This window comes from Strix aluco, chromosome 26, assembly GCF_031877795.1.
Source record: "Strix aluco isolate bStrAlu1 chromosome 26, bStrAlu1.hap1, whole genome shotgun sequence".
Taxonomy (NCBI): Eukaryota; Metazoa; Chordata; class Aves; order Strigiformes; family Strigidae; genus Strix; species Strix aluco.
Window position 1 is genome coordinate 1707873 of NC_133956.1, and position 27928 is coordinate 1735800.

General features: G+C 66.6%; 1 protein-coding gene across 5 annotated transcripts; it reads left to right on the forward strand.

The window, feature by feature from the left end:
* On the forward strand, positions 1 to 27493 carry DLGAP3 (DLG associated protein 3). Of its 5 annotated transcripts, none has more exons than XM_074850902.1 (12): positions 1 to 241; positions 16133 to 16216; positions 18994 to 20071; positions 20973 to 21178; positions 21644 to 21758; positions 21879 to 22113; positions 22627 to 22967; positions 23095 to 23180; positions 23859 to 24283; positions 24598 to 24689; positions 24885 to 25028; positions 25498 to 27493. In XM_074850902.1, the coding sequence occupies exons 3-12, from the start codon at positions 19052 to 19054 to the stop codon at positions 25714 to 25716; spliced, it is 2883 nt and encodes a 960-aa protein (XP_074707003.1). In that variant the 5' UTR covers positions 1 to 241; positions 16133 to 16216; positions 18994 to 19051; the 3' UTR covers positions 25717 to 27493. The 5 variants fall into 5 exon arrangements, with proteins under 5 accessions (XP_074707003.1, XP_074707007.1, XP_074707006.1 ...); XM_074850906.1 differs by having other exon boundaries at positions 21692 to 21758; XM_074850904.1 differs by lacking the exon at positions 1 to 241 and adding an exon at positions 4049 to 4163.
* Positions 27494 to 27928: the final 435 nt, after the last annotated feature.

The following is a 27928-nucleotide window of genomic DNA, read 5'->3' on the forward strand; positions in this document are numbered from 1 at the left end:
CATCCGCGCTGCACTGCGGGGCCGCCGCCACTCGCATGCTGCCCCCGCCGCGCTCCCTCCCACGCGTGGGGCGCCGGCCCGGGCCGCGCCGGCACCGACCGAGCCGGGATCAACCGAGCCGGGACCAACCGAGCCGGGATCAACCGAGCCGAGCCCAACCGAGCCGCGCCGGTACCAGCCGGGCCGGGCCGTCGAGGGAACCGCCCGGCAGCCGCCGGAGGATGTAGGAGCCGGCAGCGGGGTAAGAGCGGCGGGGCGGGGGCGCGGGGGGGGGTGCGGGAGTGCGGGGGGGTCGGGGTTGGTCCCGGGCGGGCGGGGGGCCCCGGTCCCGGGGGATCCGCGGTGCCCGCGGTAGGGGGAGGGGGGGTGTGGGGGTGTGCGTGTGGGGGGTGCCGTGCAGGACAGGCCCCCCCCGGGGGATGGGACGTGTCGCCCCCCCGGGGACCCATCCATCGCCGCCGAGCGGGTGCTGGGGGGGGGGGGGAAGCCGGGGGGAGCTGGCAAGATGGCTGGGGGCATCTCCCCGGCCCCGCGGGGCTCCGCTCAGGATCCCCCCGCGGTGCGGGAGAAGGGGTGCGGGGGTCCCCCACCTCCTGCTGCGTGAGGCTTTGGGGAGGGGGCTTGAAGCTCTGAGCCCCTCCAGCCTCTCCCCAAAAGGCGACGCCGGCCATCCCGGCTCTCTCCCGCTGCAGAGAGCTCGGGCCAGGGCTGGGCAGGCCCAGGACCCCTCCCCAGCCCGGTGATCTCCCCTCTCGGCCGGCTGTGAGGCGGGGGGGTGGGTGCTGGGTGCGGGAGCCGTGTCCTGGCCGGGCCGGTGCGGGTGCTGGGCTGCCGGCGGGTGCTGGGAGCTGCTGCAGAGCCTGAGCCGAGCCGTGGCTCTCACCGTGCACCCAGGCTCCGGGGTACAGCGCAGCCTCACAGGCGAGAGGGGGAGTTTTTCGGGGCCCCAGGTCTGGGTGTCTGTCTCCTCTCGTCGCCTTCCTGGTTGGGTTGTGTCGGGGGAGCCAGGCTGGTCCCTCAAACCTGCAGAGCGAGTTGGTGCTGGGACCGCTCGTCTCTCGCCATCCCGTGACATCCAGCCCTGCGTGTCACCTCCCTCGTGGGGCTCAGGGCCACGCTGCCTGCAGTGGGTCCCTGCCTGCTCCCCGGCCAGGCGCGACGCCCCGAGGGGACAGAGCTGGATGTCTGGGTGCCGGCTGCCCCCGGGGGAGTCCGGGCTGGGAGCCAGTGGCCTCCCTTGGTGTAAATCGGGGCAGGATCTGGCCAGCAGCGCAGATTCTCCTTTGGGAAGCAGATGTCGTTTCCCATCTCTCTCGGTTCCTCGCCTCCGCGCTCCCGGTGTCCCCCCGCGTGTGGCCGTGGCTCCCAGTCCTCGAAGACCCCGTCTGCTGTGGGATGGAGCGGGGGGACGGCCCCCGAGAGACAGGCACGGCCACGCGGGGAGGCTGGCAGGAGGCACGTCAGCCCTTTCGAAGCGTTATTCCAACGCCGGCAGGGCCGAGAGGGAAAAAAATAATCTGAACAAGTGACCGTGGAACATCTGAGGTGGGGGGGCCCCTCTCGGCTCTGGGGGCGGCGAGGGTTTAGGCGCGGGGCGTTGCAGGCGTGAGCCGTGTTTGGGGCCGCCTTGGGCGTTGTTACCCCGCCGAGCCTGGGCACCAGGACCGGCTCCAGGCGTCCCTGCTGCGGGGAATGGGGTGACACAACCGGGGCGTCCCCATCCAGCCTGGGCGAGTTGATGCTGAGCCCTCGGTGCCCAAATCTCCCTCCCAAGTGCCCGGGCTTGTGCGGTGTGGGCTGGAGGAGCAGCCCCCGGCCCTCGCGCTGGGCCTGGCCCCCAGCAGCTGGGGCAAGGCACAGGGAGGGAGCGGTGGGGAGCCCAGGCTGGGGGTGCCTGGGGGGGCCCTTCCTTCAGCTTCCCCATCGCTGGCTCAGAGGCAGAGCCACGCTGGGACCTGCGGGACACAGAGCCCGTGCAGGAGCCCCGAGGCTGGTGGCTGCGCTGGTGCGTGAGGCTCCGTGGGTCTGCCCTGTGCGCCAGGGCAGGATCGGGCCCCGCGCTGGGGTCTCGTGCCCAGGTAGTGCTGCTGCGGCCGGGGCTGGGGCTCCAGATCCAGGTTTTGCAGACGCTCGTGTCTCTCTGACAAGCTGATCAGAAACCCTGGATCCCACCCAGCCAGAAATTTGGATCTGGAGCCAAAGGTGACTCTTGGCCCTTATTACCATCGCGGGCGAAGCTAAAATCTGGATCTGAGCGGCGAGGCGAGGAGCCTGGATCCAGCTCAGGAGCTGAACGCGTGGCTTCTGCTCCTTCTGCCCATCAAATTGGATTTCCTGAAATAGCCTGTTGAAGACCAGAGCCCGGCAGGGACCGAATAACAGGTCACCAGGGGTGTGGAAGCCCCACCACGATCCTGGCTGCCTGCTTCAAGACGTTGGCAGCCAGCAATAATAGTAATATACGGTGCCATCGCCGGGAGAGCGCAGCGCTGGAGAGCTAAGAATAGCAGGCGAGACGTGCCGGCAGCCGGGGGACCGGCGGGGAGGGCCGGGGGTGCGCGGCTGGATGTGTCCTGGGGGACATCCCAGTGCTGGGGTGGATGGAGGTGGGGGAGGACACCCCCTCGCAGCGGGGGAGGACATCCCCGCGGTGCGGGTGGCGCGGGACACAGCAGGTGCCAGCGGAAGGCAAGGGGACGGGGACGTGCAGAGTGGTGCCCGGTGCTGCTGGCCCTGCGTAGAGCCCTTCAGCTTGGCCTCGGGGCTCGGCCATCCTCGAGAGCCACCTGTGCTGCCAAAGTGGCCTCAGGATGGTGGCCCTCTTGGTGGCCTGGTGATGCCTAGTCCCTCTATGAGCAGCAGCATGGGGTAGCCACCCTGGGAGCCAAGGAGGGGGCCAGGCTCTGAGCTCAGCACCCCACACTCGTCAGGCAGGATTGAGCCCCTTCTGCTCCCCCTGCCCAGCACCCAGCAGCTTGTCAGCATCAGCCATGGGGGAACGGATTGGGCATGACCACCACGGGCGTGCGGGCTGAGCCATGGGCAGGCCGGGCTGCTCTCTGCCAGCCACGGCAGCAGCACGTGGCAGCCGAGCAAGCGCCCATCAGATTAAGGAGAATTAATTTGTACTTTCCCGGCTTCCGCGGGGCCGGGGGTGCTGCGGGCACCCGGTGGCCCCCTCCTGCGAGCAGCTGTGCTCCCGCAGCTCCCGTGTCCGCGCCTCCACAACCTGCCCTCAATCCTAATCAGATTTCCCATGTGTGTCCCCCCCCAGCTCACTCCTCCCCAAATGCTGGAGCAGGAAGGAGCCATGACATGGTTTCTAATCAGCTTCTGAATTCAGATTTCTCTTGGCTGTCGCCGGAGGAGGCTTTTCACAGCCTTTGTCTGGTGCTGCCCGAGCAGGGTGCTGCTCTGCGGTTCCCCTCGAAGCTGGCACCCCGGGGAGCGAGTGGCTCAGCGCTGGGTGCGGAGGCAGCCGGGAGACCCTACAGAAACACAACGCCGGGCACTCGCAGGAGCATCCCGGGCACCCACAGGCGCTGCCAGGCGCGGCCAGGTGGGACCCAAGGCGGGGGCAGCTGGCGGGCACCGGGGTGCTGCACGGTGCAGCGGTGCTGTGCCGGTGTTGCCGGCTGCTCCTTGGCAAGCTGCCGTTTTCCTGGGGCTCCTCCTGCGTTTGCTCCCGCGGGGCCGGGTGGCGGGTGTGGGAGCTGGGCACCGTGCCCCGCGTGCCCGTCCTGGCGCGGCTCCGCTGCGGCCGGTGCGTTGCTGGGTTTGGCTCCTTCCCCGGCAGCCGGACCTTGTCGGCAGCGAGTTGTGGCTCCGAGCGAAGCCAGGGGATGCAAACACATCCCAGCGCTGCCAAGCCCCAATTAATAGCCTGTGAATCACGGTGCCGTTGGAAGAGCAGATGTTTGTGGCGCGGTTGCCAGCGCTCGGTGTTCCGCCGAGGGTCTGTTTGGCCTTAAACCGGCAGCTTCGGGCGGCAGGCGGTGGCTGGAGCCTCGCTGCCTGCCTGGCCCTCTCCTGCGGCGGGGCCGGGAGCTGTTTGGGCTGGGAATTAGCTGAAGTTTTTGGTGGGCAGAGCGGAGCGGGAGAACAGCCTGTCTGTGGGCGTGTGGGGGTGCCACTTCGGAGCCGGAGGACTGCGAAAGCTGCAGGTACCGAATCCTGGCGGGGGACCTGCTGGTGTCCCGTCCCCGGTGCTGCAGCCTCAGCTCGAGGCACCCCCCATCTCCCCAAGGGGCTGGAGGGGCTGCGGTGGCACTGGGGGCCCCAGGCCCCTCGGTTTGGGGATGACGAACTGGTTGTTACTGGGGAAATGTTGTGTGTCTTGGATGGGGCTGTCCCTGCCGCGGCCGTTCAGCTTGGCCAGGGTGGTGTCCCCCGCCGGCGGGTCGGGCCGAGACCCCTATGGCGGTTGATGGACCCCAGGTCGGTGCCATCGGGCCGAGGGATCATCTCGGTGTTTCATGTCGTGACATGTCACGCGGCTGCTCCGAGCTCCCCCCGGGCCCTTGGGGTGGGGGGGGACTTGGGGACAACCCCATGCCGGGGGAGCCATGGAGGGTGCTGGGGTGTGGGTGTGCAGGGGCGAGGGCTGCGCGTGGGTGCTTGCGGGGTGCAGAGGGGTGGGGGGGGGCGTGGGGATGCTGCGGGTGGGAGCGGCGGGAGGTGCGGGGTGCCCAGCGCTTCGGCGGGGCAGGAGCGGCCGTGTGTCTGTCCAGGCGTGCGGGGCTGTGTGTCTGTCTGAGTGTGGGGTTTGTGTGTCCGTCTGGGTGTGGGGGGTTGTGTGTCTGTCCCGGTGCGTGGGGCTGCGTGTCTGTCTGGCTGTGGGGGGCTGTTGTGTCCATCTGGGTGAACAGTGCTGTGTGTCTGTCCAGGCGTGAGTGGCTGTGTGTCCGTCCGGGCATGCAGGGCTGTGTCTGTCCAGGTGTGCATGGCTGTGTGTCCGTCTGTCCGTGTGGTGGGACTGTGTGTCCATCCAGGCACGTGGGGCTGTGTCCATCCAGGCGTGGGGGGCCGTGTGTCCATCCAGGCGTGCAGGACTGTGCATCCGTCCGTCCGTCCGTGCGCGGCGATGCGGTGGGGCGGTGCGTGCGGGTTGGCGGCGCGTGGGCGAGCGGGTGCCGCGGGCGTGGGCAGCCCCTTTCCCCGGGGGGGGTGCGTGGCTGCGCGCGGGGGTGGCTGGAGCGCGCCGGGGAGCGCGCGGGGGTGTGTCCCCAGCGTGTGCGGGGGCGACGGCTCCGCCACCGCCGCTCTCGCCGCCTGGAAGGTGCCGGTGTCGGCCCGAGGCGCTGGGAGCGTGGCCGCTGCCGTGGGCCGTGGGTGGCCGTGACCCCAGGGACACCTCGGGCTGGGCCGGTGGCCGCTCGCTGCGCGGCCTGGCCACGGCATGGGCAGCCCGCAGGGATTTCGCAGGAAGAGAGCGAATCCAGCCGCCACACTGCTTCCGTCCTCCGGCTCCTGCCGAGTCCAGGCGGGCAACTTCGTGGCTTAGCGGCGGGGTGAGTGGGGGCTGCGGGCGGGAGGGGAGCGGTGCAGGGGGGTCCACGCCTCGCAGAGCCCCTCTCCCCGGAGAGCCCCGCTTTGTGCCCAGCGGTGCCGGTGCAGCCTCGTCCCCCCAGCCTGGGCAGAGCGGGAGCCCCCCAGGCAGCTCGCACCCCCACAGAGCCAGTCCTAACCCTTTCCTGGCCGAGTCCTCCTCCCCGGCAGCCGCCTTCTCGTCTCGGTGTGCAGCGTATGGCTCCCGGCCAGCCCTCGCCCAGACAAGCCTCAGCACAGCCTTGGAGCTTGCCCGGCTGGGATGGGGAGCTCCCAGCCCAAAGATCTTTCCTCCCTTTCCCTTCAGCCCTAGGCTGGGGTTGGGGGCTGCCTGCGCTGGGGCTGCGCACGCCGGGAGTCGCAGCCCGGGCTGTGCCTGAGCTGAGCTCACCCTTGGGGACACGGTGTGCTCACCCTTGGGGACACGGTGCTCTCAGTGCGGGCGTTGGGTGAGGGAGCTGAGACCCCGTTGCTCCTGGCCCAGCTCCTCACGGGGCCATGCCATGCTGGCTGTCCCTGAGCCGTGCCACACTGGGGTCCGTGGCCAGTGATGGGAGCAAGGAGGGAGCGGGCTGGGTGCAGGGGACGTGCTCAGAGCCAGGGGGATGTGCTGGCCTTGTGCAAGCCCCCCCTCGGGTGGGGGTTTGTTGGCCTGCCCGTTGTGTTCCGGCGAGCAGAGTCCCAGGGTGGCCGGGCTGAGCATGTCCCGGCAGTGTGGGGCACGGGGCAGGGCTCTGTGTGCGAGGGACAGGGTCCCTCGGCGGTGGCTGTGTGTTGGCCCGCGGATGGAGCCGGGGAGCCCCGGCTCTGCCCGCCTGCCAGACGGCCCCGCTGCCGGGGAGCGGCGCAGCCGGTGTCGACATCTGTGCTTCGAGCCCTGCCTGTCTTCAGTTCGCTCCTTGGCACAGTCACGGTGGCAGTCGGGTCCCTCCGTACCGCTCCAGGGCTTTCCCCCACCACCTTGCCTCTCCATGAGACAAACCTGTATTCTCCGGTGTGTTTTCTTGGAGGGGAAACTGAGGCAGGAGGGAGGGAAGTAGCAGAGCCCTCTCCCAATCCCTGTCATCCTCAGGCTCGATCCCACGCCTCACCCTGGGTTGTTTTTTCCTGCCAAGCCATGCCAAGAGCCGGGGGGCAGCAAGGGCGTCCCGGGACACGGCTCCCGGCTGCGTCTGCCCGGGGCTCTGGAGCCGCCCAGATCCTCCCGCCGCCGCCTGGCGCGTCCCTGGCCTCGGGCTGCTGGAGGAGCTGGCGGCGGGGCCATGGGGCGGCTGCTGCGTGGTGGTGGTGGTGGTGGTGGTGGCGGTGGCCACGGTGGCCATGGTGACTGTAGTGGCCATGGCAGTGGCTGTGGTGGCGGTGGTGGCCATGGCGGCTGTGGCTGTGGTGGTGGCTGTGGTGGTGGTGGTGGCCATGGTGGCTCTGGTGGCTGTGGTGGTGGCTGTGGTGGCCATGGCAGTGGCTGCAGTGATGGCAGTGGCCATGGTGGTGGCTGTAGTAGCCATGGAAGTGGCCATGGTGGTGGCCGTGGCAATGGCTGCAGTGGCAGCGGTGGCTGTAGTGGCCGTGGCAGTGGCCGTGGTGGTGGTGGAAGTGGCCATGGTGGCTGTGGCAGTGGCCGTGGTGGTGGTGGCCGGCGCTGTCCGCAGTGCTGACCACCTCGGCACTGCATGGCCGATGGGCGCTCTGGGACTGGGGGTCCCTTGGGGACATCCCGGCCTGCCCTTGGCCTTTGATGTGTGGCAGCTCCAGACAGGGCTGGCGGGACGGGTGGCCAAGCCACGGCCGTGCCCGCTGCTGCTGGCCCTGCTGCTGGCCCCGCCGCGCAGGTCGGACGGGGACGGAGTACCACGAGTCGGGCTGCAGAGCTGGGCAGGGCCGAGTAGGGCGCCTGGGGACATGGGCCACCAGGGCTCCATCAGGCCCCGCCGGGTTTGGGGCAGCCAGAGAGGCGCTGGCAGCTCTGCCCGGCACAGCCAGGTGGGCGCGCGGTGGCCGGTGCGGTGGGCCCGGGGCCACGCTGCTGCCTGGGGACACTGCGCCCACCCTCGTCCCCCGGAGCCGTGTCCCCAACCACGGTGCTGGTGTCAGCGCTCCCAGAACAAAATGTCAAACCATGCAAATGAGGCTGCGGGAGCGGTTGATTGAAGGGCCCTGCCCCGCCTCGGAGTTGCAATCAAATATGCAAATGGCTCCCGAGGAGGCTAGTGAAGGCTATTAATAGCGGGGGATGAGGCTGTGAGGCAGCATGGTGTTCCTTGAGAGGATGGGGCTGGGGGCTGAGCTGGCTCTGCTTGTCCCTCTGTCCTGCATGTGCCACCCGGGCAGGCACCCACCTCTGCCAACACCCCGGCCGGGGTGGTGGGTCCCTGCGGGGACCCCAGGCATCTCCTTGGCCACTGAGCCCCATTGCGGGGCGGGGGCTGCCCGTGTGCCCGTGCGTCCTGTGCCAGCGGTGCAGCTCTCCGTGCCCAACAGCTGGGAAACCCGCCCAGGAAATCGCATTCGTGTAAAACGCCAGGCTGAGGTTTCCCCCTTGGGGAGTCTAACCTTGACCAAGGAGGAATTGGGGACCCGGGCGCTGCTGGGGGGGTTTCCTGTGGCTCGGTCTGGGGGGGGAGCTCAGCCCGAAGCAGGTGTCCCCATTCTGGTGTAGGGAAGGAGAAGGGGCTCCTCCCAGCCCCCCATCCTTCACTCTCCGCTCTCATCTCCCCTTCTCTCTCCTGGTTTCCCTCCGTTGCCGTCGAGGCAGAGGACGTCCCTCTCCTCCCACCTCCAGTGCGAGCACGAGGCGGGTTCCCACCGTGGGGCTGGCGGGGACTGTGCTGTCCCCAGTGTCCCCTGCCGGCGTGGGGGGCTCAGTGTGCTTGGGGCCCCGCCGCAGCCCCTCTGCCCCGTCTCACGGGTTTTGGGAGCCGGGAATCACCTGACCTTTTCTGAAAATTGTGGAAGGCTGGAGACAACAGTAACTAATTATTTAAAATCTGAAACTGGAATAATTAGCCCAATTAACAGTCTCAGGTGACATCTTCTTCCATTCTGATAACGGCCTGAGGAAGAGGGAAATTAATTAACCCATCAGCCTGACGTTTGTGGGTCACCACCAGCTCCTCATGCCCGTCCAGGCGGGAGCAGGGGTGGTTTGGGGGTGCCCGTCCCGCTTGGTGCAAGGGCTCTGTGCTTTTTGGGGGTCTCGGTGCAGGGAAGGGGGCTGCAGGTGAGCCCAGGCGCCAGCCTGGGCCGGGGGCTGGCGGGCGGGGGGGAGGGTGCCGTGGTCTGAGGCCAGGGTGATGGGCAGGGGGACGGGGCTGGGTGTCCCCCAGGAGCGCTACCAGCGCGGGTTCGTTAGCGAGGCGGCAGCTGTAGGCCTTTAAGGTTGCTGTGGTAACCGTGGTGCTCGTTACCGGGAGGAGCCTCCTGCTTCCCAGGCAGGGCCCCCCCATCACTGTGGGAGGGGGACCCCAGTCCTGGGACCACAGAGACCCCCATGTCCGGGGAGGGACACGGCGAGGACACACGCAGGCGGGTGGTGTTGGGTGTGCAGGTCCCCGCGGGCCAGGCCCCCTCCCACCTCCCCTCCAGCATGGACCCCCCCGGCCCCAGCTTGTCCTGGGCATGGCTGGTGGTGCCAGGCAGGGCTGGACACGCATGGACACGCATGGACATGCATGGACACGCCTGCATCCCTGCACAGTGCGGGGTGCCAGCGTGCACACCTCCCCGGGTGCCCCCGCACCCCCCCGCCGGGATGGGGTCCTTGCACCTCCTCCGCCATCACGGGAGCGTTCACATGTACCATCCCACGACCCAGCCTGGCACCGGAGGTGCCCGCTGCCTGCCCTCCCCGCCACGGCGCGGCACGGGGCCCACGGGGTGCAGAACGTGCTGAGGCGGAGCCCCCGCCCGCAGCCCCGCGGGCGACTCGGTGAGGCCTCGGTGCTGCTCTCAGCTCTTGGAGTTTTAATGAGGTAAATTGTATAAAAAGCTCCGTTTGCCCTAAATGCCCAGCCCGGCGTGAAGCTGCTGTGGCGCAGCCTGGGCCCACCGCGGGAGCCGGGCAGGGGGCTGCGGGCCTGGGCACACGCTGCCGGGCTGGGCACGTGGCACGAGGAGGAGGAGGAGGACGAAGGCGTTTTAGCACATTTGGAATCATTTCCCTCCTCCCTCCCCAAGTTTACAGCTTACCTCAGCGGCTTATCAGCCTCCAATCTCATTAAATCAGGCAAATTGTAGCATCTGATATTTTATGGAGATTAAGGTGTGCGCCCAGACTCTATAATTATCGGCAAAGATGTATTTACAATACCTTGTTGCTAGTAAACAAAAAATAACTTCAGATCAAAGCGCTTTTACAGGGAAATAAATCTGCCGATAGAGCCCCGCTGCGGCGCGCGGCACGGAGCCGTCGGCGCTGCCCGAGGCGGGTGGGCACGGCGGGGGGACGCGGGGCAGGCGGCTCGGGGATGTCCCTGCTCCCACGTGCCAGGGCAATCCCCAGCCTGGTGCCTTGGGGGTCTCCCTTGCTGGCATCTCCCATGGGTGCCTGGTGGCACCCACCCCTCCAGCTGCGGCTCTGCTGGGGATTTCCACCCCGGAGACTTCCCCGCTGGCACCGGACTGGGATTTATCGGCACAAGGGTGTGAGCGGCGGTGGTAGCGCCTCGCCCCTCGGTTTTTCACCGCGGTGGGAGCGCTGCGGATTACCGATGCGGTGACGCTGGTTTATTGCTGCCTGAAGTGGATTTATCTGCGCGGCGGGGCCCGGGCTCGCTGCGGGTGTAAATCACCGCAGCACGGCTGGCGTGAGCCCGGGCACTGTGGCTACCTCCCACTGGGCCAGGGTGTTCTGGCCTCCCCGGGGGTTTTCGTGGCTGGGCTCCCCACGGGGCCGTACGCTGCACGCCCCAGCTCGGCCGCCCGGCAGCGGGCACGGCCGTCCCTTCGCCGTCTCACTCTCCTGCCTGTTGAAACGAGAATAAAATGGTGATAATGCCGCAGACGTCCTCTGGAAAGGGCTCTGAGGCAGATGAAAAGCCCTACTTAAGAGTGAGGCCATTATTATTAATAACTTGGAGCAAGGCTGTAAATTCAGCCGACACAGCTATTACGGGAAATGAACCTGCTCCCGTGCTGGATCCAAGGCTGCCCAGGCGTGGGATGGGCATGGGGACGGGGATGGGGACAGAAGAGCGGGGCTGGATGGCCGTGTGGCTACTGGCTGGGTCGTGTCTGCAGCCATTGGGGCAGCATGGCCAGAGGGGGCAAAACCTGGCAGACACCGGCTCCCTCTGGGCTCACTGCAATGATTTCTTGGCTTTTCTGGGAAGGTCGAAGAGGTGAGGGAGGGGACCTGGAGCACATGAGGTTTGCAACAAGGCTGAGACCTGGCTGAAGCTCAGCACAGGGGTGAGGCAGGCTGCGAGGAGCGTGGTCAGGGCTGGGCGCGGGGAGAGGGGCCGCAGCCGGCACGGGGCTGAGCTGGGCAGGTCCTGCCATGACCATCCTGGTGCAGGCTGGCTGTGCCCATCCGGGGAGCAGCTGCGGGAATACTACACCTCGGCAAAGGTTACATTAAAATAAAAATATCCCGGTGCCGTTCGTCACCCGGCGCCTGCAGCCAGGTCAGCAAAAGGCGAGGAGCTGCCGCGGCTCCCGCTCCATCGGGATAACTTCACCTCTGGCATTGACACCCCACGAACGGCGCAGCCGGGGCACCCACTGGTGCCACCACGCTGCGGCTGGGGGGCTGCGGGTACCCAGGGTGGCAGAGTGGGGTGTGGGGCTGGGCAGGGGGTCCTGCGGGGTGTGGGGTACCACGGGGTGCCGGGGCTGCAGCCACGGGCTCGTGGTGCTGCCTGCACCCAGCTCGGGAGCTTCTGCGGAGGAACGAGCTTTGATATAAATATCTTTTTGCTCAGCACACGACCTACTTTCCAGACAATGCCATTAGCCTCCCGGCTCCCTCATTCATCTTCTGCCGTCCTCCCCCAGCCCGCCCCGTGGTGGCACCCGCGCTGGCACGACGCGCCCGGCCACGGTGTGGTGAGGGGGGACAGGTGCCTGGCTCGGTGGCACCGTGGGGACCCCCATGTTGGGGCTCAGGGACAGCTGGCAGACCTGTCCCCACGGCTGGCGGGGGGGCTCTTGCTGCCTGGCCCCTGCTCTGGCCTTGTGAGGGGTGGCCCCGTCCCCTTTGGAGTTTCTCCACCCCATCCCAGTGGGTGCTCAGCTCCATCATCCCTTCCCGCCGCCTCCAGCCCCGTTCCCTGGCACAAGCCGTGCCCTGGCTGGCGAACGGCCTCATCCAGGGACATCCTCGTCCAGGGACAGCCTTGCTGGGGACATCCTCTTCAGGGCAGGGGGAAGCACGGCGGAGCGGGCAGCAGCCAAGCGTCAGCTCTGGGCTGGCCCATGAGCCATGTGCAGGGGCCAGGGACCCTCCTGAGCTCCCCTGGAGCATCCCTGGCACTGGGGCCATGCACGTGGTTCAGCTGGGGTGGGATTAGGGGCAGGTTGGCCAGAGGGTGCCTGGTCCCACTGGCATGGGGCTGCCTGGCCCCCCTGACCCCCAGTGACAGCCCTGGCATCGGTTTTCCCCCTCCAAGAGCTGGAAACGCCTTGCCAGGGGGCAGGGCAGCTGCTGGGCCCACCGCCGGCACACCTCCACGTGCCCCCGGGGCTGAGCCCCCGCTCCTCCCCTGCAGCTAAAATTAAATATTCAATTTGTATTGCTGGTAAATCCTGTAAATCTCTTTTATCTCTAAGCTCTTGTAGCAGGAATATCGGTGGTGTAATCTCCACAGGGGTGCCCATCCCACTGCCCTTCGCAGCTCCCCAGCTTGGACCGTGCTCCTCTTTCCCCACATCTCCCTGTGGGATGCTTCGGAGGCTGGTGAAGGAGCAGAATCCCGGTGCCCACGGCGGAGCACCCCACGGCAGAGCACCCCACGGCAGAGCACCCCATGGCAGAGCACCCTGCAGCACCCACCCTGCCCATGCTGCCCACCGTGATGGTGATGCCACCAGAGTGACCCCCATCCCCGCCGTGCCCCCAGCTCACCAGCCGTGTACCTCCGATCTCTCTGCCCCTGCACTGGGCCCGTGCTAAGAGCATTGTGCAGAATTATGTATTTAAATATTTAGGTTTTCATCATCTTTGCAAATTAAGCCCATCCATTAAAGCAGCCATTCAGGTCCTCCGCTGGTGAGCTGGGCTGAGCCATGCCCCGGGCTCACTGTGCCTGTCCCAGTCGGGAGGGGCCCCGGGGGTGGGATGCAGCCTGGAAACGGGGTGCGGTGGCCCAGAGCATCCCTGTGGACGCAGGGACCGAGGGCTCCACTTCCTCGCCATTCCCAGGGCCTGTCTGCTGGAAAACCCCTGCGGCCCCGCTGCAGGACGAGCCGTGGGACGGGAGGGTGTTGCAGAGGGAACCGGTTGGGATGGGTGTTATTTGAGGTTGGAGCGGAGGGTGCTGGGGAAATCAGGGTGTGGAGAAACGCCGGGGGCAGGTCAGAGCTTGGGGGCTCGATGGGGACGGGGATGGGCAGGGATCATCGCCACTGCCACGCTCAGCGTGAACGCCGTGCTGCCCCGAGCTCACCAAAGCGGCTTTGGAGTGATCCCCGGCTTAAGTCATTACAGCGTGTGGCCGGGGAGATAAGTGGCTTTTTAAGCCCGGGCAGCGCAGCCCGTCCTGCCCAGGGAGCGTGCGGGCGGGGAGGGTGAGAGGCACAGCTGGGGGGTGCGTGAGGAAACGGGGTTCAGCCGACACCGCTGCCGGACAGGGGCCCTGGCCCAGCCAGCAGCGCCTGGGGGGGCTGCCATGGCCCCCACACGCCTGGAAAGGGTGGGGACGGGGATGCCCAGGGCCCACCACCCATCTGGGGCTCTGCTGGGCACTGGTGCCCTGTGGGGACATGGGCAGAGCCCCCAGGGTGAGTGTGGCATGGGGGGGATGCCCCTGCTCATCTCCCTTTGCTGCAGGTCTCGTGTCAGCTCTCCATCCCGTCGGGCTCCCCGGGGTCACCTGCATGTCCCCCCCGTTCCACCAAGCACTGGAGGGGCACCGGGGGACGGTGCTGGCTGCTGCCCGCCCCAGGCAGCACGGGCAGATGTCGAGTGTGTCCGTGGGAGGGAAGCTGTCCATGGGCATAACTGGTGATGGGCGCTCATCCGTGCGGCGCAGCGCCCGTGAACCCTGCGCCAGGTGCTGTGGGTTGGGGTCCCTGCGGCCCTGCCCGCCCTGGGGGTCCCTCTAGGGTGGTCTCCCCGCTCAGTGGGGCCCGTTCCTGCCACTTTTCCCACCTCTGGCACTCGCCCCCCCCATGTGCCATGTCCTGGCTCCTGTGGACAGTCTGGACATCGCCGCGGGCCAAGGGGCCGGTGCTGCCTGTGCCTTGGGGCAGCTCACCCCTGCCCACACCCCCCCGGGGATGCCCCTTCCCCGTGCCACCTCCTTCCTTCTCAGCCAACTCTGTGGGTGCTGGCTGCCAGCCCCGGCTGCTCCCCGCTTCGGCAGGGCTTTTGAAGCAGCAACTCTTCTGCCAGGATCCGCGTTCAGGCTCCGCAGGGATGGAGCACCACGCTCCCTTCTCCGCTGGCTTTGCCCCAGCAGCTCCGGGATGCTCTGGCTCCCTCACAGGCCCCGGCACGGGGAGCGCGGCTCTTGCCCCGGCAGAATCGGCTCTGGGGATCGGGGTGTCTGGGCGGGTGGTGCTGGGCTGTTGGGGGGTCCCGCTCCCCCCACAACGGCGGCCAGAGGCACCTGGGTTGCGGCGGGCAGTCCCGGCGCTGGCGGCCGTGCCGGGATCCCTGGCAGCTGGGGCACGTCGTGGCCGTATTTCCTCGCTCTGCTCCAGGAGTAATTGCTCAGATGGGGACTTGGGGCAACTCCCATCCCTCTCCCGGCATGGTAATGAGTCAAGAAGACTCAAAGACAAATGGCTCATTAAGAAGCAGTGCTGCATTGCAGGATTTTTCATCCCACCAACCGCTGCATCAGCAGAGGCAGCACCTCTCACGCTCGCTCTCCCCAGCCCTGGAGAAGGAGCTGTCAGGCAGCCGGGGCTGGTGCCAAAATTAATCATGTACTTAATAACCTGCCCCCCCCCCGTCGAGCGGCCTGTCCTCAGCCTCCAGCGCGTGGAGCCGGGCAGCAGCACTGGCCTCGAGCCCTGCGGCACCGGGGGTTTGGTGCCTGGGAAGAGCCTGTGCTCGGCGAGGAGGGAGGTGCCGGGGCAGGGCTGAGTCAGGGGAGATGCCCCCCAGGATTGGGGTGCCAGGGCCCCCCCCAGCCTGGCGCCGTCGGGGTGTGCTGGGCAGCGCGTTGCCGCCGGCCCCTGTCGGCGGCCTCGGTAAACGCTTTGTGCTCCGCTCACATTTGCCATTCTTCAGCTGGCATTTGACCTTCATGACTTTTTAAAAATCTTGCCTCATCCCTTATTTACAGCGGTACCTGGTTGGTTCCAGCCCCTCACAACCCTCTCTGGGCAGCACCCGCCTGCAGCCCGCTCGGTTTGCTTTCGTTAACAGTAATTGGCCTTGATTTCCTGATGGCATCGACCACGTTTGCTGCGATCTTTGCCTCCTGCTCACTCCCCTTTCCCCTTCCTGCTCCCCTTCCCCTTCCCCTGGCCAGCCCTTACCTCCCGGGGTGACCAACCTCTCCCTAATGACACTCTTCCCTGCCTGACACAACTAATGAACCATCGGTGAGCTGCTTTCAGCTCATTCAACTTTTAAGAAAATAATGACTCGGAGCAGAATTATGCACTAAATTGGACGATCTCTTACTAAGCCCCTCTTTTTTTTTCTAGGCTGAGTAAATTTTACTAATACAGCCTAATAAAATAACAGAGTAATTAGCAATAAAATAAAATGTTTGCTTTCCACAATCCTCTTGCTTACAACGAATTGGGAAAAAGTAAATAGATTAAAAGCGTGGTGGAAACGACCTGGCGTTATTCCATATCTATTTTCTTCCGGTGACCGTAGATCAAATTTGCTCAGCTCCTAAGTGGGAAGACCACTTGATTTTTTTTTTTTTTTCCAGGCTCCAGCTTGCGCGCGGTGCCGGGCGTTCACGCTGTGTGTTTGTTCTCTCCTGCTTTCATCCCCAGCCATAAAGATCCCCAGCAGGACCCGCGCTGGCAAAACCTCGCGCTAATTTGCAAAGCAGAACGGGCCGAGCTCGCACCTCTGCCGGGCTGGCGGCTGGAAAAAATCCCTTTGCTCGCGCCAGAAAGCTGGGGCGGCGGGAGGAGGCTTTGTGGAGCATATGGCCGGATCCGGAGCAAATCAAAGTCGATGGCGAGGCGGCTGCTGGGCCGGCTCGGGCGCCCGCTGGCAGGGAATTGCATAAGAGGATGGGGCAGGGGATGGTTTTGGGGCTAAGCTGGGCAAAACACGTGTCCGCGGCCGTGCGAACCCGGTGCAGGCAGCGCTGCCTACGGGGCGGCCTCGGGGGAGGAGGGAAGGTTGAGCTGCTGAAAAAATACACAGGGAGTTGGGTCAGGCTGGTTTGGGGGAACAACACCCTTGCTGTTCCTCCCTGGGCTTCATCCCCCTCGTGTCACTGCCCCCCAGAGCCTGCTGCCCCCGGGACACCCAGTGTGGAGGAGCTGCCGCCGGCCGGGGCCATGAGGACAGCATCCCCCTGAGCGCCGGGCGGTAAGTGCCACCGGCGGGGACCCCGCCACGCGCTGCCCGCGGCGGGGGCTGTGTGGGAAGGGCGGGGGACTGGGACCCCCTGGGCACGGGGCCGTCAACCCCAGCTCTTGGGATTTGACCTGGAAACGTTGGAAAACCCCATTTTGCCCTTGCCAGGGCGGTTTGCTGGACCCAGACATTGTGGTGGGGTTTTGTTGTCCTGTCACCTCCCCGACGGTGACCCTGGAGCTGGAGGAAATCTGGGGGGACCCCACAGGTTCCTGGGGGAGTTCAGGCTCCTGCTGCGGCTGCCCCATGTCCCGGCAGCCCTGGGCCTCGGCACGGTGTTGCCTCTGAGGCAGAGATCTCACCGGGTGGCTGCCGGGAAGCAGAACCGCCTCTGCCGAGTGACCCTATGGGAAACGAAGCAGGAGGCTGAATTGCGGCGCGGCCCGCGGCGCCGGGGGCTCTGGGGCCCTCTTGACCCTCGCGGAGGGGAGAGACGCGGTAGGAGCAGACGTCAGAGGGGAGGTGGCAGTGGGGGAATAGCCGGTGGGAGTTTCTCCAGGCTTTGGATGCAATAAAGGCAAGAAGTGAGTTATTTGTAATGGTAATTATGCTCTTCCAGTTTATCCTAGCACATAATTGTGTGGGCGGTAGGTTCCCACTGGTGGTAATTACCCCGGTGTTAAATGGCACAAAATTCAGCCAGGCTGGGCTTTCCCCCCCCACTTTTTGAGTCTGGTTTGGTGGCACAGATCCCCTCCATCCCGAGGGCCGCGCAGCACCAGCGGCCTTTGGCGGGACACGGCTCGGGCTCTCGGCCGTGGCTGGCAGCCCCTGCCCTGTGCAGCAGCCTCCTGCCTGCGCTGCCCACCCCGGACGGGGAGCGAGGCGCGGGCTCGGCGGCTTCTCCTGCCCTCTGCACGTGGCCATCCCCGCCGGGACGTGGGGACGGGGACCCCGGGCCGCGGTGCCTGTGCTGAGACCCACAGGATCGCTCCGACCCCTTCCCCATCCCTAGGGTGCCCGCGGAGGGACCGGCTGGTCCCTGGCTGGGGCACAGGCGCCTGCGTGGCTTTGGTGGGCTGGCACTGGCTGGGACGTTCCGTCCTTCCCCCTGGCGTGTCCCCATCCTCTGCCATCGCCCCCGCGGCTGCGGGGGGCTGTGGAAGCGTCGCCGGCGTGGCGGCGGGGCCTGGCTTTGTTTAATTCCTGCACCTGCCGAGCACAAAAGCTCGCCAGGCTCGTGGTGACGGGCTGCTCAGCTATTTTGACTCCTTCTTCCCGCCACAGCAGCAATATTTGGATCAGCTGAGAGCTTCCCTCCCCGAGCAGGAGATGATAGCCCAGCCCACGGCGGCAGAGCCGGGACTGAGAGCCTGTCTGTCCATCCATCCGTCCGTCCTGCCGCCGATTGCCGGCTCAACGCCAGGGCAGGGGAGGCAGCCCCCTCCCACACTGCTGTGCCTGCTCCTCATAGCAGCTCTCCCGGGAGGGGAGAGGCATTTCTTTTTTGCAAGAGGCTGCAGCATCCTTCGGTTAAGACGCAGCAATTAGGGAGCCTCGTTAGAGCGGGAGCGTGATGGTGAGGGCGGGGGGAGAGGCGCAGGACCCAGCCTGGAAGCCGGGAAGGAAGGTGGTGGCGGAGGCTGATTAGGGCAGATGAATTCCCCGGGCGCTGCCGCGGCCCCGTCTGCTGCTCGCTGCCGCCACACACGTCACCACCCGCCCCCGTGCCCCTTGGGGGGCTCCTCAGGGAGCAAGTCCCCCCCTCCCCACGTCTATCCCCACTCCCCCCGCAGCCCCAGCCCTCCCGGTGTCCCCCGTTTCCAATCCCCACGTGTCTAACAGACCCTGTGTCCCACGGTCACCTTTCCCTCTAGCCGGTCCCAGAGATGGGCTGCCCACAGCACCCTGCCCAAATATGATAACAAGAGCATTAACGATGCCTGTTAATTAGCCGAGATACGCTGGAGAATAAGTAATTTCCTCATTTACAGTCATAGCAAAGGCAGAGCCTTTGAGTGACCGTGAGGAAGACAAACCTCCACGGGTGCATGTAGCTCTGGTGTCCCGGCAGCCGCCGTGGGGCTCAGCCTGGCTTGACGCCGTCTGTCCGTCCTGCTCCCTGTCTGTCCATCCTGCTCCAGCGTGGGGATGCCCCCCCCTGCAGCACGGCCATCTCCGCTCCCTGGCTCTCCGTCCCTGGGGGCTGCCAGGGCCATGGGGGGCCGGCGGGGCGGCCGATCGTGGGGCTCCATCCACAGTCGGGTGCCACGGCTGGGGCTGCGCGGGGAGGATGGGCTGGATGGAGACATCAGAGCGCGGCCCCCCCCCCGCTCCGTGGCAGCTCATTAACGGCTCTGTGAATCGCAACGGCTGAAAAACTCAGCCAGAACCGTTTTCCTAATGGAGAAACACTTCATAATATTTGGTGTCAGAGAAGAAAACAAGTTTCTGATGATGGCAGCGTGTCCTCCCTCACCGTCTGCAGGCCCCGCGCTGCCTGCGTTGCTGCTGGTGCTGCCTTCTCCTTCCCGCTCCCCCCATAGCGCTGCCCCCGCCAAGTAGCCAAGCCGGGGGTGACCCCGTCCCCCGTCCCCTGTCCCCCTCACCCCATGGAGAGCCAGGTTTCTGGCGCTCCACCTGGGCTTTAGAGGGGCTCAGCTGGGGCCAGATCCTGCCCTGGGAGCTTCCCAGCCCCCTCGGTCGGTTCCCGCGGGACAGCCCCAACGTTTCACTGTCGGTGGGGTGCAGAGGGGAGCGTGACGCCATGCCTGTCCCTGTCCCCGCAGATGAGCCCGCAGGGACAACCCTGCAAGATGCCGAGGCTACGGGGTGGGTGCTGACACCATGAAGGGCTACCATGGGGAGCGTAGCCAGGCACAGCCCACCTCCGGCCACCGCTGCCGCTGCATCCCAGAGGACTGCGAGCATCCTGCCAACTACATCCAGCACGGCCCTGAGGGCCGGCCGCCGTACCTCCTCAGCCCCAGTGAGCCGTGTTCCCTGGAGCATCCCTACTGCCCGGTGCGGAGCCCCGGCGCGGCCAGCGAGTGCCCGGGCGGGCCCCTGAGCGAGCCGCCCTCCGCCAGCGCCAGCAGCACCTTCCCGAGGATGCACCACGCGCAACAGCCCTACGACTCCTGTGACGAATGCATGGCGACCGCCCACCCCGCCAGCAAGATCAACCGCCTGCCCCCCACGCTGCTGGACCAGTTCGAGAAGCAGCTGCCGCTGCACCACGACGGCTTCCACACGCTGCAGTACCCGCGGGCCGGCGGTGCCGAGCCCCGCAGCGAGAGCCCCAGCCGCATCCGCCACCTCGTCCACTCCGTCCAGAAGCTCTTCGCCAAGTCCCACTCCCTGGAGGCGCCGGCCAAGCGGGACTACAACGGTGCCAAGATGGACGGCCGCGGGGACGGCTACCACCACCACCACCACCACCATCACCACCACCACCACCAGTCCCGCCACGGCAAGCGCAGCAAGAGCAAAGACCGCAAGGTGGACTCCCGGCACCGGTCCAAGATGATGGGCTGGTGGAGCTCCGATGACAACCTGGACAGCGACAGCAGCTACATGGTGTCGGGCCGGCACGCCGCCGACCAGGGCACCCAGTACTGCGTGGACGCTCCCGAAAGTGCCTTCAGAGACTTGACCTTGAAGAGTCTAAAGGGCGGCGGGGAAGGAAAATGCCTGGCCTGTGCTGGCATGTCCATGTCTCTGGACGGCCAGACGCTCAAGAGGAGTGCCTGGCACACCATGACCGTCAGCCAGGCCCGTGAAGCCTACCCCAGCGCCGGCGGCACCGAGAAGACCTTGATGCTTCAGGAAGCAAAGGCCAAAGACCGAGCGTACCAGTACTTGCAGGTGAGGGGCCAGGCAGGGCAGGGGGCTGCTGCCGCCCCGGGGACCGGCAAAGCCATGGGGCGAGCTGGGGCTGGGCACCTGGGGTGCCGTAGGGATGCTCCAGCTCGGCTCTGTCTCCTCATTGCCTGCGTGCCGTCCCCTGGGGTCCTGCGCCGGTCCCCACTGTCCCCTCGCTGGCAGCACAAAGCGCCATCTGCCACCTCCTGCCCCGTTCCCACTGGATTTGGGGTCAGACTGGCTCCTTCCTCGTGGCTTTTATCCTGCTTGCGCCTGACTGGGTGCCACCACCTGCCTCGTCACCGGGCTCCCTTCTAGGTCATCCCCCTTCCAGTTAAAAACTCATTAAATCTTCTCTCCCTTTCCTGGGGGAAGGAGACACGTAGCGGCAATGCCGCGCTGGCCAGGGGCGGGGGGTGGCCGGGACCCCTCTCCACCAGCACTGGAAGCATCAGGGCAGGGTGCTGGCCCCAGCGCCCTCCCCAGGGAGCTGGGGGGACACTGTCCCCCTGCCACAGCCTGGTAAGGACCCCGTGGTGCTGGCGTCAGCAGCGTGTGGCGGGACCGATGGCTGCTACGTCACCACCCACCCTGCTCCTGGGTCTGTGTGCAGCAGCATCCCGGGGTGTCCCACATTTTGGGAATGGCTCTGCACGGGGAGCTGTGGGTGTTAGGAGGGATCAGCTCCCCTGGATTTAGGGTCTGTCCCTGCAGCTCTGGGGTGCTGTGGGGAGGGCAGGGGAGCCGTGCCAGCACGTGCACCAGCCTCGGGCTGGGTTGGGCCACGCGTGCACGCTGGTCTCGGGCTGGCATGTGCCATGTGGCAGGTGCAGGGTTTAGCTCTGCATCCCGACCGTGGGACCCCGGCCACCGTGTCCTCTCCCACACTTGCCTCCTGCTCCAGGTGCCGCAGGACGAGTGGAGCGGGTACCCAGCGGTGGGCAAGGACGGGGAGATCCCGTGCCGACGGATGCGCAGCGGCAGCTACATCAAGGCCATGGGTGATGAGGACAGCGCCGACTCAGACGCCAGCGCCAAAGTATCACCCAGGGCGGCCACGCGGCGAGACAGCTACCGCCGCTCCTCCAGCGCCGACCAGGCCAGGACCAAGTAAGGGCTGTTGCCTCCTGGCCCTGTCACAGCGCTGTGGGCAGCAGCGGGGCTGTGGGCCGGGGCTCCCTGTCATCATCCTCACTCACAGCCGAGCCTTGTCCCTGTGGCAGGTGCCGGGGGGATGTGGATGCGCTGGGCTTTGGGGAGGGACCTGCTGCTGCAGCCCCGTGCAGAGGTTGGGGAGAAGAGGCACGTTCAAAAGGAGATGATTGGGATGTGCCCCAGTCCCATGGGTGATGACCTGGCTTCTTGTCCCCAACCCCACTGCCTGGAGCAGGCACGTACCCCTCTGGCGGCCCCGCAGTGCTGGGGGACAGCTCTGTACCCCCAGGACAGCCTTTTGGGGCAGTTAGGAGCAGGGACAGCGGCGGCGGGAGCTTCGCTGCGGCTGCGTTTCCGAATGCTCTGCTTGAATGTGTTGCTTTTGGTGCGATCCCTTCTATTCCCACTGTCTCTCATTAGGTTTGCAAGTAGGCACTATTCTGATTCATATATCTGTAACTGTCCCAGCTGCTGCACGCCACCGCGAATGCTCCCGCGGGGACAGGGCTACGGGCGCTCCTTCACCACTGGCCAGGTAGGGTCCCACGTCACGGGCAGGTTGGGGCAGGGAGTGGTGGTGGATGTTCCTCTGAGCATCTCCTGCCCCGCTCAGCCCCGGCTCACCACCCCCAGCCTCACCCGCCGCTCTCCCCAGATCAACGACGAGCTCAACCACCAGTTTGAGGCCGTCTGCGAGTCGGTTTTCGGCGAGGTGGAGTCGCAGGCCGTGGAGGCGCTGGACCTGCCCGGCTGCTTCCGCATGCGGAGCCACAGCTACCTGCGGGCCATCCAGGCGGGCTGCTCCCAGGACGACGACTGCCTCTCGCTCTTCTCCATGTCGGCCCCTGCCGGGCCCCCCATCACCAGCAGCATCCTGAAGCCCAGCACTTGTGAGTCCCAGGGGGGTGGCAGGGGCTTGGCCGCGTGAGGGACCCCTGTGTCTCCCTGCCTGGCCACTTGCCAAGGGCTACTGCTGCCCCTCCTCCTGCCCCCGGCCCCGGGTGTGAGTGTCCCGCTCAGGGCACGAGCATCCCGCTCACAGCTCGGCCCTGGCGCAGGCCATGAGCATCCTGCTCGTGGCTCAGCCCTGGTCGGGGGGCTGCTCTGTGCCCCCAGCCCCCATTTGCTGTTCCCTCCTTCCCTCCACCTTTGTCCCCATCTCTGCCCCTTGCTGGGTGCTGCAGCGGTGTGGCCCGCGTGGGTCTGGGGTGGTTTCTGATCCCTTTCTGGGGATAAACCGGCCAAACAGCCCCTCGGAGCTCCCTCCTGGATCTCAGCCAGCTGAGCCCCGCGCTGCGGGAGGAGGTGGGCACCGTTCCCCCGGGGCCCCTTGTTCGTGTCGGGAAATGAGCAAGTGTCTGTGTTTTCACGTGCCTTTTCATCCTGCGCCTCTCCCACAACAGCCTTCAGTTACAGAAAAGCTCCACCTCCCATCCCTCCAGGAACCAAAGCCAAACCCCTCATCTCCGTCACGGCGCAGAGCAGCACCGAGTCCACCCACGAGACCTACCTGCCCACCGAGGTCACCCGCAGCCCCGCTTGGTCCAAAGACACCGCGGCCCGCTGCAACTCGGCCGAGAGCCTGGAGAGCTCCAAGGTGACGGCCGTGGCCCTCGACCTGCCTCCAGTCCAGCCCCGCACTGCTCCCAAGCCCTCCACGCTCATCATCAAGGCCATCCCCGGCCGGGAGGAGCTGAGGAGCTTGGCTCGGCAGCGGAAGTGGCGACCCTCCATCGGCGTCCAGGTGGGCTTCGCTCCTCCCTGCGGGCTCCGAGCCGGCTCTGGGCCTGCCCGAGTGGTGTGGGCGATGCTGAGCCGCCGTGCCATGTCTTGGGGCCACCCTCCAGCGCTCTCCCTCTGCCCCTCGGCAGGTTGAGGCTATCTCTGACTCGGATACGGAGAGCCGGAGCCAGAGGGAGTTCCACTCCATCGGGGTGCAGGTGGAGGAGGACAAAAGGTACTGCGTGGCCGGGCTGGGCTGAGACCTGACACACTCACTACACCAGGGGATTGAGTCCCCCCAGGGCTCCCTGAGCTCCACATGCCACTGCCCCGCAGAATCTTTTCCCTCTCTCCTCTGACTAAGACCCCCAGAGCTCAGCGCCATCCCCGTCCCGGGCTGGCTGCCCCCACCTGGGGCAGGATCTGACCTTCCCTTCACCCTCACACCTCGCTGTGGCGGCCGGGCTGCCTGGGGAGGGGGCTCCCCTGCTCCTGCCCTGTGCTCAGGCCTCCGCTGGGCTTTGAGCCCGGCCCAGGCACAGATTAAACCTTTGGGCTTTTCTGCAGCCAAATGTGACGTTTTGGCTGAGGTGGGAGCGCTGTGTGCCGGGACCTGCACGGCCCGCGGGAGGGGAGCTCCGGCAACGTGCCCACGCAGCCCCAGTGCACGCTCCTCTCCATCCTCGGTCCAGCGCCGGTAGCCATGGAAACGGGCTAAGAGCAGAGGAGATGAGGGACCGGCGGGTTGTGGCTGCTCAGGGCTGTCCCCGCAGCCCCAGGATCCAGAGCGGCATCCCCAGCCCCATCCTGCCTGAGGGCATCCCTCGCCCTGCCCCTGCCCGCCATGGCACCTGGTGGGGGGTGGGACGGGACAGCAGCTGCGAGGGTCCCCACGCGCTCTCGCTCTCCGCAGGCGAGCGCGCTTCAAGCGCTCCAACAGCGTGACGGCGGGCGTGCAGGCGGACCTGGAGCTGGAGGGCTTCAGCGGCCTGGCCGTGGCCACCGAGGACAAAGCCCTGCAGTTCGGGCGGCCGTTCCAGCGGCACTCCTCCGAGCCCGAGTCCGGCCGGCAGTACGCCGTGTACAAGACGGTGCACACGCAGGGACAGTGGGCGTACCGGGAGGACTACCAGCTGCAGTACGACACGGTGGAGGTGCCCCGGCGGGACGCCTGGATGGAGCGGGGCTCCCGCAGCCTCCCCGACTCCGGCCGTGCCTCCCCCTGCCACCGCGATGGGGAATGGTTCATCAAACTGCTGCAGGCGGAGGTGGAGAAGATGGAGGGTTGGTGCCAGCAGATGGAGAGGGAGGCTGAGGACTATGACCTGCCGGAGGAGAGTGAGTCAGGGGGGTTTGCGGGGTCGGGAGAGACTGGGGCTGCTGTAGAGCTGGGGGGGCACAGCCACGGTCCTGCAGTGCTCCTGCCTTGGGACCACCTTGGAGCATCTCCCCTGCCAAGGCTAAAGAGGTTGGGTGGGGGCAAGAAACACCAGGAAACCCTCTGGGACTAGTGGGGTCTGGAGGAGGGAGGAGGTGCTACATGGGTTGGGGGGGTCTGAGCTGCTCCCCCTGAGGGGGTGCATGTCCCCGGTGCCCAGGGGAGAGGCTCCATGCCCCGCGGGAGCGCTGACTGTCTGTTCTCCCCCCGCCAGTCCTGGAGAAGATCCGGAGCGCTGTGGGCAGTGCCCAGCTCCTCATGTCCCAGAAGGTGCAGCAGTTTTACCGCCTCTGCCAGCAGAACATGGTGGGTGCCAGGTCAGGCGTGACGGGTCGGGGGGTCTCATACCCTCAGTCAGCGGAAAAGGGACTTTGTAATGCCCTGGGGGAGAGCTGGACAGAGACCCTCCCCAGCAGCGTGGGGGTGGGATGGCCACGTGGCCAGCAGAGCTGATGTCCCGCGGGCAGATGTGGATGACACGCTGTCGCTCTGTCCCCACAGGATCCCAACGCGTTCCCCGTACCCACCTTCCAAGACCTGGCCGGCTTCTGGGACCTCCTGCAGCTCTCCATCGAGGACGTCAGCATGAAGTTCGCAGAGCTCCAGCAGCTCAAGGCCAATGGGTGGAAGATTGTGGAGCCCAAGGTAAGGGCAGGGCTCTGCCGCTGGCACTTGTTCCCCCCTGTCACCTCTCCCTCCCTCCCCCTCCCCAAGCACATCTGCACCCAAACCGCTGCTGCCGGGCTGTCGCCAGTAACTGCTTTTAGCAAACACTTGAAAAACAGAGCTGGCAAAAATCAAGGCTAAAGAGGGGGCTGTTCCCCTCCACGGTCTTGCAGCTGGATCACGGGGCGTTTCTGGGCAGTGCTGCCTGCAAAGGGCCGGGCAGGGGCTTTGTGGACACCTTCATGCCCCTGCAGACGGACAAAGGGACGCCCAGCCCTGCCCTGCAACTCGGTGTAGGGCGGGAGGGTCCGTGAGGCCATCTCACCGTGGCTTTGGCACCTACAGCAGCACCGTGCGTGGAGCTGCCCATCCCACGCACCCACCGGGACGCCCATTCCCGGGGGGTCCCGGCCCTGTGCCCACCCTGAAGCCGCCGTTGTCTCTGCAGGAGGAGAAGAAGGTGCCTCCCCCGATACCAAAGAAGCCGCCGCGCTCCAAGGTGCACCCGGTGAAGGAGCGCTCCCTGGACTCGGTGGACCGGCAGCGGCAGGAGGCCCGCAAGCGGCTCCTGGCAGCCAAACGAGCTGCCTCCTTCCGCCAGAGCTCGGCCACCGAGAGCGCGGACAGCATCGAGATCTACATCCCCGAGGCGCAGACCCGGCTGTGACCGCAGCCTCCGCTTTTCTACCCGGACTGGACGGCGCGGCCGTAGCTCACTGTGACGGGGGGCCGCGGGGACACCCTGGGGCAGCTCTTGGCCCCACTCACAGCTTCTCTCTTTTCTATCTTAGACCTTTCGTGGATCCGACGGCGGGTGAACGCAAGCCCGGTTCTGCCCCGTCCCGTTGCCCCCCCCGCCCGCATGCCCCTGCCAGCCTCTCCCGGGGTCCGGGGCTCTCCCTCCTTCTGCCCTCCCTGGGGCCGTGTCCCAGCTCTCTGTCCCCTTCCCACCCCCCCTCAGCCCTTCCGCACCCCCCACCCACCCCGAGCCTGCGTCCCAACCGAAAGAGAGGTGACCCTCAGCCCCCACGGGCTGGTGGAGGGGAGGGGGCTGCAGGCAGGCCCCCTCCGCCTTTCTGTACTCAGTGCAATCCCCAGCGTGTGGCGGGGACGGGCCCCCCGGCCCCTGCCCACCCAGAGCCCCCCCAGCCCCGCTCCCCGGCCCTGCCGGCACGAGGCTTTGGGACGTGGTGGGGACAAGGGTCTCCCCTGCGCTGCCCCTCTGGCTCGCGGGCCATGGGGGACCCAGGGCTCCTTCCCCTCTATACATATATAAATATAACCTGAGGAATAAACCAGAAACTACACGTGACCAGCGCCGTGTTCTGGCTGGTGGGACAGACCAGAGCAGCAGAAACTCCCAGTCACGGCGAGCCGCCCCGCTTCCCTCGCACAGAGCATCGCGACGCGCTTCTCCCCTTCCCGCTCAGCCCCCCTTCCCCATCAGTCCGTCCCTCCATCCGTCCGTCCTTCCCTCCCGCCAGCCTGGAGTCTGGGAGCACCTCTGCAGCGTGGCACTAGCCAGGGATGGGGGATACAGTCCCCCCGTGCCCCGCCGCCGGCGGGAGCTGCTTCCCTGGTGTGCGAGCGAGGGGGTAGCGGTGGGGAGACCTGCCCGCAGCCCCTTGGCACCCGCAGTGCCGGGGACCCCTGTGGCTCTGCCCCACGCCAGGCTTGGTGCTGGCGGGTGAGCCGGGAGCGTGGTCATGGCCAACAGCTGCCCCTTGAGTGCGGGGCTGCTCGAGATCACCCTGGGGGGTCACCCCTTCCCCCCCGAGCTCCTGGTGCCCTGCGGGGCCAAGGGACACCCTGGGATGCTGCTGAACACAGACCCAGGAGCAGGGTGGGGGGTCCCCAAAGGTCCCCTCCAGGGCATAGCAGTGTGGCGGGGTGGGAGGCTGCATCTTCCCCATCCCCAGTCCCTCTCCAAGCATCCTGTCCCCCCTCAGTGTCCCTTTTGGTGGCATAAGGGGGGAGGACCCCATCCCCGTCCCCCACCTGCCACGCCAGCAGTTCCACGCAGCATCACCAGCGACCCCCGCCAGGTAGGGCCAGTGGGTGCCGGGTAGCTCCCAAAATCTGGGGCCAAACCTCACCCTGGGCCCTCGGGCAGGACGGCGGGATCAGAGGCAGCTGGGGGGGGCCCAAGGTCGCACCCCCCATGTAGCAGGGGGGGCCAGGGCCGAGCAGGGGGCCGCCTCGCTGGGGGTCCCTCGCTCCAGGGGGTCTGTCGGTGCTAAACACCTCCGGGACGGCAGCGCCCACTCAGCCACCCAAAGCCCTTTCCCACCCCACTGTCCCCCACACCCCGGATTTAGGGATGTGCCTGGGAAGGGCCCCCCAGCCCCCACCCCGGCCAGCGCCGTGCAGTGACCGTGACACGTGGCTCCCTTTTTATTGTAACGAACCGCCGCAATTAATAAAGATGACTTTGGTTACTCCGGGCCAGCAGCCACCTCCCCGTGGGGACGCGGCCGGCGCCGGGCTCGCCTTTCCCCTGTCTACAGCCCTTTCGTGTCTGTGGGGTGGGAGAGGGGTGTCCGTGGGGTGGGAGTGGGCTGTCGTGGGGTGGGAGAGGGGTCTCCCTGGGGCAGCAGATCTCCCTGTGAGGTAGCTGGGGGGTGTCTTCAGGTCTCCCTGTGGGTCTCTCCTTGAAGGTCTCTTCCCGTGGGTTTCCCCGTGGCTCTTTCCCTGTGGATCTCCCTGTGGCTCTCTTCCCCCCTATGAGACTGTCCCTGTGGGTCTCTCCTCGTGGGTCTCTCCCCCGTGGGTGTCTCCCCATGGCTCTCTCTCCATGGGTCTCTCCCTGTGGGTCTCCCCCCATGGGTCTCTCCCCGTGAGTCTCCTTGTGGGTCTCCTCCTGTGGCTCTCTCCGTGGA